General features: G+C 51.2%; 1 protein-coding gene across 4 annotated transcripts in view; it reads right to left on the bottom strand.

Moving 5' to 3' along the window:
- Positions 1 to 5,755, bottom strand: part of TFDP1 (transcription factor Dp-1) — a 30,358-nt gene extending 24,603 nt beyond the window's left edge. For 2 of the 4 annotated variants that reach the window (XM_068526586.1, XM_068526585.1), the window contains exons 1-2: positions 5,661 to 5,754; positions 4,842 to 4,916 (exon numbers count right to left, since the gene is read on the bottom strand). Coding sequence is in view for 3 of the 4 variants with exons in the window: in XM_068526585.1 (XP_068382686.1) it covers positions 4,842 to 4,853 (12 nt within the window). In the remaining variant the exon portion in view is untranslated. Of the gene's footprint in view, positions 1 to 4,841; positions 4,917 to 5,660 lie in introns of all 4 variants that reach the window. The other 2 variants (XM_068526583.1, XM_068526584.1) reach the window with 2 other exon arrangements.
- Between the last annotated feature and the right edge of the window lie 13,239 nt (positions 5,756 to 18,994).

The following is an 18,994-nucleotide window of genomic DNA, read 5'->3' as shown; positions in this document are numbered from 1 at the left end:
TTACGATCACGAGAAACATTCCTTGAACTTTTTCAGTAATTCACACTTGTTCCTTGTGGAACTTCTGCTAAAAGGAAAACCCAAGGTTTGTGACAGAAAAGCCTGCTGGTGCAACGTCAACCAGCAAAGACAAACTCACGGCTGCCACCGAGAACCCCCGGGGTGGCGAGTCCTCTGCGGGATGGACCAGGAGGGGCCGGCAAGTCTGTCACCTGTGACTGGACAGGGAGGCAGAGGGCAGAGCTGCATGGCCGGTGGCCTGGTCCACAGGCGGAATCCCACCCCGGGTATCATCCAGCGAGCGCTCCATGTCCCTGTCTTGGGCCCTCGGTGACACGAAGTCATCTGTCGGGACACCGGGGTACAGGTGTCAGGAGGTGCTGCGTTTCAGGGCCCAAGGGATGCCCAGGGGTTTCACTCTGTCAGACCAGAATCCCCTTAAAACCTGGATCCTGTGAAAACAGGACCTTGATGGACAGAGTCCTGAGCTCAAACAACAGAGGCTGAGAGAAAGAAGTCCAGCTTCATCCTGGACCCTCGAAATCACGCGCAGCACATCTGCTCCGGGCCCAGACAGCACCACGACCGTGGAGCCACCACCGGCCGGCTCCCGTCCAGGCCCGCGCAGTGTAGACAGACTCCGTACCGGCCGTGCCCGTCTGAGCAGAGCGGCCGGGGCGAGTCCCACCTCCACCTGGGCCAACGCGGCGCCGCACTGCAGAGGTCTGGCCCTCACGCCAGGAGAGACCCAGGGCTGCAGCCCATCCCTGCTCCCCCCGAGGCCCAGCCCCCCTCGACAAACAGCACAGAACCACAGGAGGAGAGGCCAGGGCTGGCGTCCGAGCGAGAGCCCCCCAGCTGCTCTACGCGGAAGAAAAACGTGACTCGCTCAACCCCAAAGACAAGAGCTTCGAGCAAGTGACTGTGTGCGGAAAACGTCCCCTGGGGGGTCACGACGCGCGTCAGGCTGGGTACCAAGCCCCAGGAGGGCTTCCTGGTCCACAGCGCACCCTGGGGATGACGCGCTCGCCGAGGAGCAGGGCTGAGAAAGCACCCTGGCTGTACCAGGAGGCAGATGGCATTTTACACCAGGTGCGACCCAGCCGCGGGGTCCCGGGCGGCACTGCTGAGCCCGGCATAGCGTCCTGCTCATCACACGGTCTCAGAGTTTCTCCAGTTTCATTCCGTGGGGAAAAAAGGTAATTCCGAAACAGGAAAAGCCCGCCGAGAGTCAAGCACAGCAGAGCTGCCTTCGCCGCTTTCACCGGAGCGGGCTGAGCTCTCTCGCTTGTGTCTCAAGCGGGAAGAGAAGCGCCGTCAGCGCCCGGCGGGCTCTCACCTCACGGCCTGAGCGACACGGCCGGCCCCGCCACCCCAGGTCCCCTTCCGCGGCCCGAATCTCATCACCGAGGCCCAGGCCTGGGAAACAGCACTCAGGACGTGTGTTTTGAGACAAGCTCATTAAACCAGGCCTTGTTACGCATCCCTCCCAAGTTTAGATTCCACGCGTGTTTCTTCGGTCTCCTGCCCTCAATAACACAATCCAGGGATTCTTCCATAAACTCACGGAACGCAAAGTGCGACCACAGAGCAGCTCCACGGTGAGGCCCCCGAGCCCTGACGGCAACTCACAGGCCCTCCCGGGACTGCTGGGGCCGAAGCGCGGCTCACCTGCCCTCTGGTCCCAACCTGAAGCAGGGAGGGGAGGGGAGGGTCCCAGGAACATCTCCGCAAAAGCAGGCCTGAGATTTCACAAATCGACCACCCCCTGCTTGCTCTTTTCAAACCTTCGTGACACTGGATGAGGACTGGTCCTCCCAGTGGGGACGTTAGCCCCGTGTCCTCCTTCCGAGGGTCACTCCAACAGCGGCGGGGCGGGGGGGGGGGGGGTCCTGAGTCACGGGCTCTCTCCCTGCGGCCCCTCCGGTCCAGTTCTAGAACAACTACAACTGCTACACAGGCCCTTTATCTTAAACCCACAGTCTTCCAAAGGCCAATGGCACCAAAACACTCATCAGGGCCACAGACCAGAAGGGGAGGCAGCCCAGGCAGGGACACGCGTGCACCACACATTTAGCACGCGCAACGCTCAGCACGCGCTCAGCACACGCTCAGCACACACACACACATGCACACGCTTGGCCCCCTACACGCACATGCTCAGGAAACACACACATACCATGCACACACTCGGCCCCCTACACACACATGCTCAGGAAACACACATGCTCAGGAAACACACACACACACACACGCACAACGTCAGACGCCATCCACTCTCTACTTCACACAACTGCAATTTTTAGTACAATGAGACATCTCTGACGGTGACAGTTTTCACATTTCCTTCCACGCCTACATTCACCGCAGGAGCATCCTGGGCACTGGAAACCCTCCCATCAGGACGTGTGTCACGGGACCGGAGGCACAAAATAAAACCCACAGATACCCAGCTTCATAAATCAATAACCAATGAACTGCATTTTCACTCAGCAGGGTGACAAGTCCCGGTGCGGGAGGGAACAGGCAGCCCCAGGACGGCGCCGAGGACAGCGTCACCACCGCCTTCGACCTGCGCGCCTCCGACCCACGGGCCTCGCCGCAGGAAATCATGGCAACACCGCCACGTGCACATTAAGGACAGTCCCTGAGCTCTGGTGTGAGTCCCGCACACGAGGGCCGAGGGTCCCGGGAGCAACGAAGGGGCCAGGGAAGTTAAGGACGGCGCGGAGACCCACTTTCCAAAGGGAACGGTGGTGGAGAACCACCAAGCCACCAGGCTTCTTTTCACGTATCGCCGGAAAATGGTTAAACGCGGGAACGACAGTGTTCTGTCCAGATGCCTTTTAGAAAAACACACAAAGGCTTAACTTCTCCGTGCACTAGGAACAGAAGCCCCACGGCGGGCAGGCAGCTCAGCCTCAGGCACCACCGGCCTGTGCTCTCACCCTGCCTCCTCCTCCTCCTCCTCCCCCTCCCCATCCCCACCCTCCGGGGTTCAGGGGAAACGCGCCGCTTCCTCCCCGACTCTGCCCCACCCTCTGCCCCACCCTCACCGCCGGGGTGACCATCATGGCTCCGGCAAACCCCAAACCCCGAGCGAGGCCGGCAGCGCGCAGGGGCCCTCAGCCCAGCGGGGCAGGACCCTGGGCCGGACGCACCTACAACAGGGTGGAGAGAAGCTGCAGGTGTGCCCAGGAGACCGGCCCACCTGCAGGGGGACGGCCCACGCTGCCCCGTCCCAGCCCCCTCCAACCCCCCTGGGCCCCAACAGGCCCCCACGGAGCCCCCAGAGCTCTGCCGAGCTGGAGTCCCAGCCCACCACCCCCTTCAACTCAAGGGGCTTCGATCTTACACCGGAGACCACACCGAGGCCCCACTGCTTAAGTTACCGCGGCTGCCACAGTCGGCTTCCCAGGCTGAAACGTCACACCCTCCTTGAGACTCAGGCAGCGGGACACGGGCCAAGCCCTGACCCTGCCGTGGCCTCCAGCCCACCGACCCCCAACCCCAGCAAGACCTGGTTCCAGCACACCTGACGGCCCCCAGCTCAGCACAGGCAAGGCCACTTCACCTGCAACTCCCCAGGCCAGTATCACCACGGGACCGACCTCCATGGTTGGTGTCACCTACTCACGTCGCAATGGATGGTCCTGCATCACTCCACCCAGCCACCAGGCTGCCCGCGCCTTGCGGGGCTGTGTCTCCAGAAGGGACCATCGGAAGAGGCCGCTCAGCAGTCCTCCTCCTGCAGCCGGGCCCGGGGCCGTGACCGTCCGTCTTTACTTCCCCAGACGCCCAGGAGGAGAAAGAGGACTCTCCTCTGGGGGTTCACACAGGAGGGCAAGAAACGGCCCCCAAACACCAGCCCCGGCACCGCAGCGCCCTTACTGCGCGCCTGCTGCCCGGCCCGCGTCTCTGGGGCGAACGTAGCAGAGAAGCGGGCACGGCCTTCAACCGTCAGAGATGATACACTCACACCCACAGACACCACACAGGGGCACCCGAGTCCACACACGCTGGCAGGAGGGCTTCACACCTGTTATGTGGTCCCACAGATACAGACACATTTTATGCCTCCAGCTGTGTCTCGGGCTGTACTTCCGTGCAATTAATGAGTGAATAAGTCCACGGCCTCTTTTCCCTAATGTTCACAGAACAGCACGTTCTGAGAAACACTGAAGAACAGAGCTGGGGTTTCAGTTAATTTACCTATTACCAAGGGTAGTACAGGGCTACACAGCCCATAAAATATATTTGGGGGCCTAAAACCCTATTTCTTGCAAAATGTGAAAAAAAAATTACTCACTATGTTCTATAGCTTCATGACAAATATAAAGCTAAAGTAGAATTTTTTACCACATTTTGTTCATCACCAAATTTCACTTTTTCTGAGAAAAAGAGTTGCCAAAACCAGTGCTTAGCGCTTTATGGATCGAAGCTGAACTAACTTCCCACGTGGTACACAAAGCAGGTGCTCAGGGCACAGCCCAGGGCCGGGCCCAGCCCTCGTGCACTCAGGGTGTCCTCCCACAAAGGCATGATTGATTTACAAGTTAACCGTCGGCAAAGACCCAGAAACTGGGCTGCGCCTGAGCCACATAACGGAGCTTACTGCCCGGTGTTCAGGCCCGCAAAGCCCAGGCAGAGGCCAGCGCACGGCTCCACACAAGCTGTGGGTTTCTTCCATCCTTTTCACCTTTACCTTGTTTCATGTGCTTTAAAAGCCTGAAAATCAACTCTCCTGTAGTTTATGTGTGGTCATTCTGAAACAAAGTGGGAACCTACCAAGAACACAGCACTAGGCAAACGTCTGTCCAGCAGAAAGCAAACATACTTACATCTTTTGCCATGTTACCAGCTCCGTGAAATCGATGCTATAAATGTTCACCCTCCAGAGAAGAAAAATGGTTTTTCTGGTAAGAAGAAGGGAAAACGAGGAATGAGTAAGGATGAAATAAGAAGTAACACCAACGTTCCCCCAGCACCACCGCCGTCCCCACTGCCCCTCCGGGTACCAGGCGCCTTCCCTTCCAAACCCTCACACCCCATCCCCAGAGCGCGCGCGGCCCAGAAATGCCCCCTACCCTGGGGACTTTAAAGTCATCCCAGGCAGGGAAGCCCGTCCGCCACCAGGATGCCCGCCCGGCCTCCCCGACGCGCACAAAGACCCAGCACGGATAAGCCTGGCCCCGCGGCCCCGCGCACACGCGCTCCACACGGGCGCTCCCGGCCCACCCGCGACCACCGGCCGACCGGTAACTCTGACAGGTGGGCTTCCGGGGTCCCGGCCTCCGGCCTGTCACTAGGCCGCGGCCGCCACCCGCGAGCGCCCCCCGCGCGCCGGAACCGGCAGTCGGCGGGCAGGTGGGCCCGGCGCCACCCGGACCCCGCGCCCCAGACCCCGCGCGCTCGGACCCGCCCCGCTCCGACCCCCGCCGGGCGCGGACGCGGACGCGCGCGCCGCTCCGCCTGGAGGCCGCCCGCAGGCCCCGCCCGGGACCCCGGCCCGCGACCCCGCTGGGCCGGTCACCTGGGCGCCCACGCGGCGGCCCTCGGCGCGCGGGGACCGGGTCGGCGCACGCGGCGCGGGGGCGGAGGGCGGCGGGGTCCACGGGCGCTCAGCGCGCGCGCCCCTCCGGGACCCCGGCCCGCCGCACCTGGCGGGCGGTCGGCGCGCGGACACCGGGCGCGCACACGCGGGCGGGCGGAGGGCGGCGGTCCCGGCGGCGCTCGGCCGGGGTCCCTGCCCTGCCGAGGCGCCGGGGCGCGGGGCTCACCCTGCGAGCGTCGGGCGGCGTGACGTGCGCGGCGCGGTGACGTGGGCGGCGGCCCGGCTCCCGCAGCGCGCCTGCGCGCCTTTTCGCGCCTTCGGCTCCCTCCTCCTCCTCCTCCTCCCCCTCCCCTCCTCCTCCTCCTCCCCCTCCCCTCCCCCTCCCCCGCCCCCTCCCCCTCCCGCCTGGAGGCCCGCGCTCAAGCTCCGAGGGGATGGGCTGCGCCTGCGCGTGCCCGCGTGTGTGCGCGCTCCGACCGGGGATGGAGAGGAGGGCCTGGCCCAGGACGCGGCGGTGCGCGCGCGGGGAACTGGGCCGGGAATGTGTGCACGTGTGCGCACACTGGGGATCGGAGCCGGGGGCGCACGGGCGTGTGTGCGCACATGGGGGACAGGGACCAGGGTGCAAGTGCGTGTGTGTGCACTCGGGGGACAGGGCCTGGTGTGTGTGGATGTGTGTGCACCCGGGGGACAGGGGCTGGGAGTGTGTATGCATGTGTAGGCACACGGGGAACAGGGGCAAGGTGTGCAGGTCAGTGTGTATGCACACGGGGGCCAGGGATGGGTGTGCACGTGCGTGTGTGCACAGCCAGGGGCAAGGTATACAAGCGCACACGGAGGACAGGGGTTGAGTGTGTGTGTGTGTGCACGTGCAGATGTGCGGACTTGGAGGAGTGGGGTTCCAGTGTGTGCGCAGCGTGTATGTGTACTCGCGGAAGAGAAAAGCAGGCTGGGTTTGTGCCCGTGGGCGTGTATGGGCGGGTGCATGTGTTTGTGCACAGGAAGGAGAGGAGGCCAGGCGTGTGCGTGTGCAGGTGCGCGGAGAAGACCGGGTGTGTGCGCGCGCAGCGTGGAGGGCCCTGTCCACTGCCCTGCCGGTGGCCTCCACGCCCGCGCCCGGCCTCTGACCAGATTCCGTGTCCTCGGGGCGGAAGTGTGCGGGTTCGCTCCTTATCGCCGGGTGGACTGGACCTAGTGGACACTTGTCCCTCCTGTGACCCACCACCGGCAGGGCCAGGGCATGGGGCCCGCTGCGGAGGCCCAGCAGAGGGTGGGCGGGGCCTGGGAGCCAGTCCAAAGTTCAGGGCCGCGTCAGAGGCCTGGAGGGTGGATAGAAGGCCTCTTCCCTGCACGCTAAGGTGTCGCTGCCCCCACCCGGGACTGGGAGGGTTTCACAATTAACCACTTTTATGCTGATCATGCCCACACCTGCTAGCAAAGCCACTCCAGTCTTTTTTTTTTCATCTATATGATTGCACGGGGTCTTGGTTGCGGCTGGGCTCCTTAGTTGGGGCACGTGAACTCTCCGTTGCGGCACGCATGTGGGATCTAGTTCCCTGACCAGGGATCGAACCCGGCCCCCTGCACTGGGAGCACGGAGTCCTATCCCCTGCGCCACCAGGGAAGTCCCACCACTCCAGTCTTGAACTGTTAACGCCCTAGTTAGCGTTGGTTTCTTGAAGAGCAGAAGTCTTCCCATTCTTTCTGCTGATTAGTACACTGCACTTAGAGAAACAGGGATGGAGAGGGGAAGGGGGGAATAAAAGGCTTCAGAGGGACAGTCCTGCTTTCCTGCAGGCAGAGCACCTCGCTCCCCTGTGGTGAAAGGTACACAGCTCCCCAGTGGTCAGCAGGGCCCCATGGTGTCGGAACCTACAGCCCTCCATTCTGTTCCTCAAGTGGTCATGTGTTACTAGCCCCACGGTTCTTTCCCAGGAATTCTTTCTTGTTTACCATATTGGAATCTTCACCCCCAGATAGCAGGTGGAAGCCCCCTCCCAGCCCTTGGACCCAAGTGCACAGGCAGCAAGCCTCTTGGTGAGGGCTGCGGGCTCAGAGTGAGGAAGAAACGCTGGACCAGAGTACGACTCTTAGACCTCTCCCTACAGAGTCAAGATTCCAGTAATTCAACCACATTTACACGGATAACTAGCTCTCATATTCAAAATAATTTCTGCGCGAAAGTCACTAGTGAAACATTCTGAACTCGCAGGAGCTACCGCAGCGCTGAGTCCACTGAGGCTGGTTTGCGTGGAACCTCTCTGCCTCCATAGTCAGGTGCCCCACAGAGCCCCGTGCCTGTGTTAAAAGGGAAAAGAATATAATTTGGGGTTGAGGCTCCAAATGCTTTTTGCCACTGCCTCACCTCAAAACCCCTAGGCTGGCAGAAAAGTAACCTTGGTGTGTGATGGCCGCACGCCTGCGTTCATCTGATCGCTCCATATCCGGTCTGCATCGGGGAGCGTACAGAAGCACAGCCCGTAGTGATGCTTCCCTTCAGTGGTGACTCGCTCCTCCTCCCAGGGGCTGTATCACTGCTGTGTCGTCCAGGACACCACAGGAAAATGGTGCTGTTCTGTGTTTTATTAGAAGGAAGTGACCAGTCCTTCCCAGGAAAACGGCTCACCTCTCACAAGCTACCTCTTTCTTTGGGCACCTGCTCTGTAGAGTCTCAGAGTGTGATACAAAGCCTTCCCCCACCCCCATTAAACTCTCCTTTAAAGAGAAAGTTTTCTACTCCCTTGAAAATTTGAATTCTAAATCTGTTTGTTAGATATCCAGTTTGTCTTCGATTCCCTTCTCAATGACTGGCCTTTTCTCCAGCAGTTTTCTGTTTTCCACCTTCTTGGGTAACCATGGCAATGGTGACATCAAGAGGTAGGAAGACAGGGAGGGGGGCAGGGGCTCATGGGACTTACGGGTGGGGTTCTGCATATGGACAAGCGACATTTTCTCTTTCTTTGGCCAAATATCAATAATGGCATCTTTAGAAAAATTTTTTCTACTTATCTGTGTGTAACATGAAATGTAAGTGAATTGGGTGACTTGTTCGCAAACCTCAGGAAAACCCCCCTGGTCCTCTCCCCACAGAAGTCGCCACCTCTGAGCCCCACCCACCGCCCAGACACACGAAGACGTCGGTGTTTCTCCCTTCCTTAACATCACGACTCCTTTCGAAAATTTCTGGTCAAAGCCAAGTTCCCCTCTGGGAAGGAGGGTCAGTCCTCGGCCTTCTGGCATTACTATGTCCTTAGCATCTTAAACACCTGCACAACCGCTTACAGGCTGAAGCCACGGTCCTTCGAAAAGCTCCCCTTGGATCTGACAAATTCTAGAAGATCACGGCATCCAATTTGGCTCAGATTTACTCAAACCCCTTTCATTCCTTTGCCCATTAATTCCGCAGTTCACCCCAGTGTTCCTTCTGGGTGACTTGGTGTTGCTCCTGCTAAGATGACATCCAGGTTGTTTTCCACAGAATCCTACAATGTAAGGTTGAAGGTCCACCTCTCCTATGTCACTTCCTTCCTCGATAGAATCCATTACCATCAGCCAGGAGGGAAAGCACCAAGAGCCCACAGCACAATTTTAGGAAACTTCACTTTGTGTAGAACCAAAAGCCTTTGGTCATTTCCCCACTGCTGTCCACTTACCTTGCTGATTCAGAGAAGGGCCCTACAGCCCACCTGCTACGATGAAGCTGAGATGAAGGGAAGTCAAATGACCTTGGACAAGTCATCTCAGCCTCTCTGATGCTCTGATTCCTTTAGCTGAGAAATAAGTAGATAAAAATATAGTTCTTTGATAAGAAGACACAATTTCAAAAGCTTTACCTGTCCTACATTCCTCACTCACCTAACAGTTCTGAGGCCTGAATACGTGCCAGGTAGCATCTGAGTGCTGACACTGTGCAGATTAATAAGACAGAGGATTGGAAATTCCCTGGCGGTCCAGTGATTAGGATTCCGTGCTTCCATTGCAAGGGGGGGAAGAGTTCAATCCCTGGTTGGGGAACTAAGATCTCTCAAGCTGCATGGCACGGCCAAAAAAGAAAGAAAGAAGATACAGGATTGCTGAGAGTCAAACGGGAGAGACAGACTGCTGCAAATCAAATACGACGTACAGGGGCAAGGCTCTCTTTGTGATTGGAAACTGGAATTGTGGAAGCACAGAGCAAGGAACGATTATGTCCCCTGCAGGCAGTCAGGGAGGGCTTCACAGCAAAGGTGACGCTGAGATGGCTATGACCAGCTGAGGTGTGTGTGTGCGAGCGTGCGTGTGCACACATGTATGTGTGTGTCCCTGCACATGCAGAAAAGGACACATCTGGAAAGTGCCTGTAGCTGCTTACATCTGTGTCTCAGGCAGGGCAGCTACAGCCAAACACGACAGACTGGTGGCTTATAAACAACAGGAATTATTTCTCATGGTTATGGAGGCCGGAAGTCCAGAATCAGGGTGCCAGCCTGTGCCGTTCGGGTGGGACCCTCTTTCTGGCTCACAGACAGATGCCTCGTTTTACCCTCACAGGGCAGACAGAGTGAGCTGGCTCCCTGGCCTCTTCTAACACGGGCACTAATCCCATTTATAGGGCTCTGCCCCCATGACCTACTTACCCCCCAGAGACCCCCACCTCCAAACACTGCCTGTAGCAGAAGAAAAATAAGTTCCCCTCTATTCTAAGTTCTAGGCTGTGGCCCTTAGATCAACAAGAGAAAAGCAGAAGGTGAACGTGTGTACCTCGTGTGCACAGGGGAGCACCTAGGGGAAGACGAGTAACTCCCAGAGTGGCTTAGAACTCAGGCTTAAAGACCACGTCCAGCTAAAGTCAAAAGAAAGAAGGGTGTGCGGGAGGTGACAGGGAAACGCAGAAGACAAGTAAGGTGCCTGTGCAGATTACACCCCAGTCCTCTTCACTGACACGCATTTGTCCTGATTTCCTCATCCGCGTCCTCCTGGGACAGAGAGTTCCTTTCTGAATGTAGCTTTCCCGTGCGAAAGGGTAGCCTCTGCCCTGTTCCCAGGGCTTCTCCCGAAGGAGTGGCATGTCCTGTCACCTTTCACACCTCACTGGGGCTGCAAACATTCAGATCATAACAGTCCTACTGGCTTAGCTGGGGCCACACCTGGCTGTAAGTGATGCTAGAGATGCAGTCATCATTCTGGGCCCTTTACCTGCCTAAGCATTTCAAGCCCTATAGAAATAAGGGGGCAGGGAGCAGGCATTAGGAGACAATTATCAGTTTGTTCTGAACGGTGAAGAGAGATTTGTGTTTCAGAGAAATAAGGCATGTGGTGGGCAGAGGAGATGTTGTAGAGCACAGCTCTGGGGACTGACCAAGAAGGGCCACAGCGTCAGGGGTCACTTGAGGTCTGGACTCAGAAACAACAACAAGGGCCGAGGAAGCTGGGCGCCCACGGACGCCCACCCGGCAGCACCGGCGCACAGATGGGGCCATGGAGGCTGGAAGGGCTCTAGGTGGCACCCAGCCGGAGCTCCTGATCCAGAGTCAGAACTGTGCACAGGAGCCTCGGCCTGGGTGGGCCTCCTCTACCCTCCAGCTCCCGGTGGCGGTGCCTCTTGGGCTCCCAGGGTGGGACGTGGCACCCGCCTCCTGCCTGTGTTAATGAGGGCACATTTCCTAACTATAGGGAGTTGCTTCAGACACCAACAGCCTCCAAAACGCAAGTGCTTGCTACCAAGAGCTGCACCTGTGGATGCCGAGGGAAGGGGTAGGGGCAGCCCCCGGCCCAATTCCACAGGCGCCAGGCGAGGACCCAGAAGGTGGATGTGGGCGGGCTGGGCAGCTGGGCAGACGGGACGGGTCAGGGAGGTCGGGGCAAGCGTTCCTGACGGTCGAGTTGCAGGCTGTGGAGGAACATGACAGTGAGACATGGACAGACGTCCAGGGCCCAAGACCAGCACCCGGACACGCTCGGGTTGAAAACGTGCCCGCGCTGTGGGCGGCGTGCAGAGGCTGGGGTGCTCTGGGAGCTCAGTCCCCAGAGGAAGACAGAGGACGCACTCCCAGGAAAGAAGACCTGCTGGCCCTGCCCCATCCCCACCTGGTCCCTGGGGGGCTCTGCCCACCCCTCCCCCACCCCGACCTGTGGACCTGCAGCCCACTGGATTGGCCAGAGGAGAGAAAGGCGGGAGGGAGAGGCTGGTCCGCGTGGCCCTCGTCTTCCCTGGCCACACTGGCTGCTGGCTGCATCCCCCTCTGTCCACGGCTCCCACAGGGCCCCTCAGCTGTGCCTCTTCCACAGGCCCAGGCCCGGTGAGTAACCTGCCCCAGGTGCTCACCACCTCCTACTGCTGTCAGTACCACCACCCACACCTCTGCACACCTGCCCTCGCCCCTCGCTACAGACAATGGAAAGTGGATCATGACACTTCCTGCTTAAAATTCTTCCGTGGACTGCCCTGCTTCTGAGCTGGTGAGAAACTAGGGGCGCCTGAATAAATAGACTCCGAGTACGACGTATTCTTTAGCGCATTGCTGTCTCACAACGTGGAGGCAACGTCTCCAAGGACCCAACTCTGGAGAATGTCCCATGTGTACTTGAGAAAAATGTGTATTCTGCTCTTGTTGGGTGGAGTGTTCTATACATGTCAGTTGGTGCCAGTGCTCTATAGTGCTGTGCTAGTCCTCTGCTTCCTTGTTGACCTTCTTTCTGGGTGTTCTATCCATTATCGAAAGTGGGGTATTAAAACCTCCTATATTATGGTATGCTGCCTATTCCTTCAATTCTGTCAGTGTTTGCTTCATATATTTAGAAGCTCTGATGTTTAGCATATGTACATTTATAATTGTTATTATCTTCTTGGCGAATTTACCCTTTTATCATTGTTACAAGAGACAAGGGACATTATATTATCATTATTATAATCATATAATGTTCTTCGTCTCTTGTAACAATTTTTTACTTAAAATCTATTTTGTGTGATATTAGTACAGCCACCCCTGCTCTCTTTTGGTTACAAATTGCAAGTAAAATCTTCCATCCTTTCACTTTCAACCTATGTATGTCCTTAGGTTGAGAGTCAGCCTTTTGTAGATAGCATATAGTTGTATTCTACTTTTTATCCATCTGCCAATCTATGTATTGTGATATGGGAATTTAATTCATATTAATACACATTTATACATTATTTTTTCAATAACATTTATAATTATATTTATGCATTTGCCATTTAAGTCATGTAGGAGATAAAAAGTGGAGTTGAGAATCAAAAATGTAATATTGGCTTTTATATTAGCCTGTGTATTTACCCTTCACGTAGGTCTTTACTTCTTCCTATGGCCTCTGGTTATTGTCTAGTGTCCTTACATTTTAACCTGAAAGACTCCCTATAGCATCTTTTGTAGAACGGGTCTAGTGGAAATGAACTCCCACTGCTTTTGTCTACCTGGGAATAGCTTACTTTCTCCCATATTTTTGAAGCACAGTTTTGCTGGATATAGAATTCTTGATTGGCAAGTTTTTTTTTTTCTTTCAGTACTTCAAATATGTTATCCTACTGCCTTCTGACTTCCATGGCTTCTAATGAAAAACTGGCTATTAATCTTACTGAGAATCCCTTGTAAGTGATGAGTCACATCTCATTGCTTTCAAGATTCTCAGTCTTTGTCTTTTGAGTTTGATTATAATGTGTTTCAGTGTGAATCTCTAACTTTACCCTACTTTGAGTTCATTGAGCTTCCTGGATTTGTAGATTCATATTTTTCATCAACTTATACACCATGACCAAGGGGAATTTACTCCAGGAATGCAAAGATAGTTCAACATAGGAAAATCAATCAATGTAATGTATCACATTAATAGAACAATATATACACACACACAAGTATATCTGTTAGATACTTGTATGCTCTGACCTGCACACTGGACTCCAGTCTGTGCTTTCTCTACTGAGGGCCATGGGGTGTAGAGGACGTTCTCAGGTCGCGCCTTAGCTGTTTGCCTACGTATCCATGCAGACTATCCCAGAGGGTTATGTTAAAGCTGATGGCATACCGGTGCCCTCACCAAGGTAAAAACTTCTCTCTTCCGTGTGGGAGTCTGGCCAGACTGCTAAGGGCTGGTATGATGCTACATGGTCACACCTTCCCCTCTGATCTAAGTGCTCATCAGTCCTGGGGATCCTGCCGCAGCTAGTCTTTGTTCTGTGGTTGTGGTTGTTGTCTTATTGAACACCATGATCTTAGTTCCTGGTGCACAACATAGTGATTTGATATTTGTATGCATTATGAATTGATCACCACTATAAGTCTAGTTACAACCTGTCACCAAAGATATTACATAGTTATGGACTATATTGCCCACACTGTACATTTCATCCCATGACTCATTTATTTTATAGTGGGAAGTTTGCTCCTCTTAATTTCCGTCACCTATTTCACTCATTCCCTCACACTCCTCCCCACTGGCAACCTGTTTGTTCCCTGTATTTATGACTCTGTTTCGGTTTTGTCATGTTTGTTCATTTGTTTCACTTTTAAAGTCCACATATAAGTAAAACCATACAGTATTTGTCTTTCTCTGACGTATTTCACTCAGCATACCCTCTAGTTCCATCTATGTTCTCACTAATGGCCAAGATTTCATTCTTTTTATGGCTGAGTAGTATTCCATTGTATATAAAAACAACACATCTTCTTTATCCATTCATCTATTGATGGGCACTTAGGTTGCTTCCACATCTTGGCTATTGTAAATAATGCTGCAATGAACATAGGGGTGCATGTATTTTTTTGAATTAGTGTTTTGTTTTCTTTGGTTACATACCAAGAGTAGAATTGCTGGGTCATATGGTAGTTCTCTTTTTAATTTTTTGAGGAATCGCCATACTCTTTTCCATAGCAGCTATACCAATTTACACTCCCACCAACAGTGCACAAGGTTTCCCTTTTCTCCACATCCTCACCAACATTTGTTATTTGTAGTCTTTTTCACAATAGCCATTCTGACAGGTGTGAGATGCTATCTCATTTGTGGTTTCGATTTGCATTTCCCTGATGGTTAGTGATGTTGAGCAGCGGTGCCTGGTGGCCATCTGTATGTCTTCTTTGGAAAAATGTCTATTCAGATACTCTGCCCATTTTTTAATCTGTTTTTTTCTTTTTGATGTTGAGTTGTATGAGTTCTTTGTATATTTTGGAATATTAACCCTTTATTGGATACGTTGTTGGCAAATATCTTCTCCCATTCAGTAGGTTACCTTTTCATTTTGTTGATAGTTCCCTTAACTGTACAAAAGCTTTTTAGTTTCATGTAGTCCCATTTGTTTGTTTTTCTTTTGTTTCCCTTGCATTGAGACAGATCAAAACATTATTGCTGAGGCCAATGGCACAGAGTGTACTGCTTATGTTTTCTTCTAGGAGTTTTATGGTTTCAGGTCTTACATTTAAGTCTTTAATCCATTTTGAGCTTACTTTTGTATATGGTGTAAGAAAATGTTCTAATTTCATTCTTTTGCATGTAGCTCTCCAGTTTTCCCAACAACCACTTATTGAAGGGGCTGTCTTTTCCCCCTTGCATAATATATTCTTTCCTCCTTTGTCACAGATGAATTGACCAAATAAGTATGGGTTTATTTCTGGGTTCTCTTCTGTTCCACTGACCTGTGTGTCTGTTTTTGTGCCAGTACCATAATGTTTACTGCAGCATTGTAGTATAGTTTGAAATCAGGGAGCGTGACACCTCCAGCTTCGTTCTTCCTTCTCAAGATTGCTTTGGCTATTTGGAGTCTTTATGTTTCCACAAGTTTTAGAATCATTTGTTCTAGTTCTGTAAAAAAAAAAAAAATGCCACTGGTATTTTGATAGGGATTGCATTTAATCTGTAGATTAACTTGGGTAGAATGATTATTTTAATATTAATTCTTCCAATCTATGAGCATGGAATATCTGTGTGTTGTCTTCAATTTCTTTCATCAATGTCTTATAGTTTTTCAAGTACAGGTCTTTTATCTCCTTGGTGAGATTAATTCCTAGGTATGTTATTCTTTTTTGATGTAATTGTAAATAGGATTGTTTTCTTAATTTCTCTTTCTGGTAGTTCATTGTTAATGTACAGAAATGCAACAGATTTCTGTATATTAATTTTGTATCTTTCAATTTTAGTGAATTTGTGTATTAGTTCCAATAGGTTTTTGGTGGAATCTTTAGGATTTTCTACATATAGTATCATGTCATTTGCAAACAGTGAGAGCTTTACTTCTTCCTTTCCAATTTGGATGCCTTTTATTTCTTTTCCTTGTCTGATTGCTGTGGCTAGTACTTCCAATACTACATTGAATAAAAATGACAAAAGTGGGCATCCTTGTCTTGTTCCTGATCTTAGTAGAAATGCTTCCAGCTTTCACCGTTGAGTATAATATTAGCTATGGGCTTGTTATATACGGTGTTTGTTCTGTTGAGGTATGCTCAATCTATACCTGCTTTGTTCAGAGTTTTTATCATAAATGGATATTGAATTTTGTCAAAAGCTTCTTCTACATCTGTTGAGATGATCATGTTTTTTTAAAATTATTCTTCAATTTGTTAATGTGGTATATCACATTAATTGATTTAGATATTGAACCATCCTTGCATCCCTGGGATAAATCCCACTTGATCATGGTGTATGATCCTCTTAATGTGTTGTTGAATTCATTTGCAAATATTTTGTCCAGGATTTTGCAAATTCATTTGCAAATATTTTATACGGGATTTTGCATCTATGCTCATCTGTGATATTGGCCTGTAATTTTCTTTTTTTGGAATATTGTTGTCTGGTTTTGGTATCAGGGTGATGCTGGCCTCATAGAATAAGTTTGGAAGTGTTCCTCTCTCTCCAATATTTTGGAATAGTTTGAGAAGAATATGTGTTCTTCTTTAAATGTTTGTTAGAATTCACCCGTGAGGTCATCTGGTCCTGGATTTTGTTTCCTGTGAGCTTTCTGATTACTGATTCAATTTCATTACTGCTCATCTGTCTTTTCATATTTTCTATTTCTCCCTGATTCAGTCTTGGGAGATTGTACATTTCTAGGAATCTATCCATTTCTTCTAGGTTGTCCTTTTAATTGGTGTATCATTTGTAGTCATCTCTTACAATCTTTTGTATTTCTGTGGTGTTGGTTGTAACTTCTCCTTTTCCATTTCTGATTTTATTTGGCCCTCCTCTCTTTTCTTCATCTTTTCTTCTCTCTCTCTTTCTGCTCTTTTTCTTTCCTTCTACTAGCTCTGGGGTTTGTTTGCTCTTTTTTCTAGTTCCTTTAGATGTAAGGTTAGATTGTTTATTTGAGATTTTTCTTGTTTCCTGAGGTAGGTTTGTATCACTTTAAACTTCCCTCTTAGAATTGCATTTGCTGCATCTCTTAGATTTTTGGATCATTGTGTTTCCACTTTCATTTGTCTGCAGGTATTTTTTTTTAAATTTCCTTTTTGATTTCTCCAGTGACCCATTGGTTTTTTAGTAGCACATTGTTTAGCATCCATGTGTTTGTGTTTCTGCAGTTTTTATTCTCATGGTTGATTTCTAGTCGCATACTGTTGTGGTTGGAAAAGATGCTTGATATGATTTCAATTTTCTTAAATTTTTGCAGACTTGTTATGTGGTCTAGCATATGATCTAACTTGGAGAATGTCTTGATTATCTGCAAAACTTCATTTCTCCTTCAAATCTGAATAACAGCCTTACTAAGTAGAGTATTCTGGGTTGTACGTTTTTTCCTTTCATCACTTTAAATATATCATGCCACTTCCTTCTGGCCTGAAGAGTTTCTGCTGGGCCACACACAGGCCCAGAGGAAATGGTGATGGGTCAATGCTGGTATCTGGGAGGCAGGTGGTCTGCAGCCCCAGGTGCAGGGGTTAGAAGGGCTCTGAGCCTTCTGCGAGTCTGCACGGTGAGGGGAGAGAGAGGACAGGGGTTGAGAGAGGGCTCTGTGAGTTCACCATGGGGGCAGACTGGAGCAAGTTTACAGATGATAAGGACCAAGAGAGGTGAGGGTGAAGACACCGGTGAGTAAAAGGTGACAAGGCCAATCCCGGGGCTGGAGCAGAGTGGGCCTGGTAGGGGAAGCCCCCATGGCTTTGGGGAGTCCTGATGGTCTAGGCCTCTCCAAGGAGCAGGGCTTTTCTAACAGCATTTCCTCTTGTCACAAAGTGTACATCTTTATTAATTACTTCAGTCTCACAGAGTGATATTAGTTCCACATTTCAGGGAAAACTTTATGTCAGCACATCAGATAGGTTTCATTCAACAAAATTTAAGAGGTCCCAGCTCTGCTGTGGGTGCTGGAGATATAAGAGAAAATAGAACACACACCAGAGGGAGAGGCACATGGACAGACACGGTGCAGAGTTACAGGCAAGGCAGGAGGGCCTTGGTACCTCAGGTAACACCTCCCACTCCGCCCAAGGATCCGGAGGGAATGGCACCATGTGAAATGGTTTACAAATGAATAAAACCAATGCTAGTTTCTAAAAATAAGCACGTTTACATCATTTCTCCATTGATTTACTTCAGACTAGATACAATTTACTTCACCTTAATGTGTTTTAGTTAATATTACTGCAACCCATAATTTACATCTGCGATCCGTAATCACACCTAACATCTCTGTCCCTCTACACCAAGTGTTCTGGACAAATCATTGGGCTCTTACAGCCAGTATTTATAGGAAAACTCAACTTAGGTACCCCTTAGGGAAATCTGTGTAAGGGTCAGATCTTCAGCCGTGTGGTTTTCTAAAATGGGGCACACTTTGGCCGCAGCTGTGGCTGTCTTGCCGCTTTCAGAGCTGGGAGACGAGGAGGCTGTTGTAATTGCTGACCCTGTGAGCACGTGAGACTGGATAATATATGGAATGAAAAAAAAATCATCGAAAGTAAAAAACAAAAGGGCACATAATCACCAATACACTTTTAGAATTCAAAGTCAGAACTTAGCTTATACAAATAGCTCTGCATTCATTTAGTCTCTATAAAAGTGAGGTAATAGGTGACACACCTTAATTTTCTTTTTCTTTTCTTTTTTTTGGCCGCACCATGCTGCAAGCGGGATCTTAGTTCCCCGACCAGGAATTGAACCTCCACCCCCTTCAGGGGAAGCGTGGAGTCTTAACCACTGGACCGTCAGGGAAGCTTCCCCCCTCTTTTTTTTGCATCTTAATTTTAAAAACTGACAAAGATTAGTTCAACACAAATATCTAATTAAAAAAACAGGTTTTCAATAAATTTCAATTAATTATACTGATCATAAATGATTTTTATTAAGGAATGCATATTCTTGTGATTCAAAACCAAATATTTTAAAAGAATGATTTACCTGATAAAAACTGACATGAAAGTGTTGTTTAAAATTGTAATGAAAACCAAAAGACATTTAAAAGAACTTATCTCATTTTAGAAAACATAGACTTTAAGGATTAAAAGTAACTTTCCAAAC

The sequence above is a fragment of the Eschrichtius robustus genome, chromosome 18 (genome assembly GCF_028021215.1).
Source record: "Eschrichtius robustus isolate mEscRob2 chromosome 18, mEscRob2.pri, whole genome shotgun sequence".
Taxonomy (NCBI): domain Eukaryota; kingdom Metazoa; phylum Chordata; class Mammalia; order Artiodactyla; family Eschrichtiidae; genus Eschrichtius; species Eschrichtius robustus.
Note: the sequence above shows the minus strand (reverse complement) of the source record. Positions and strands in the feature narration are given on the sequence as shown.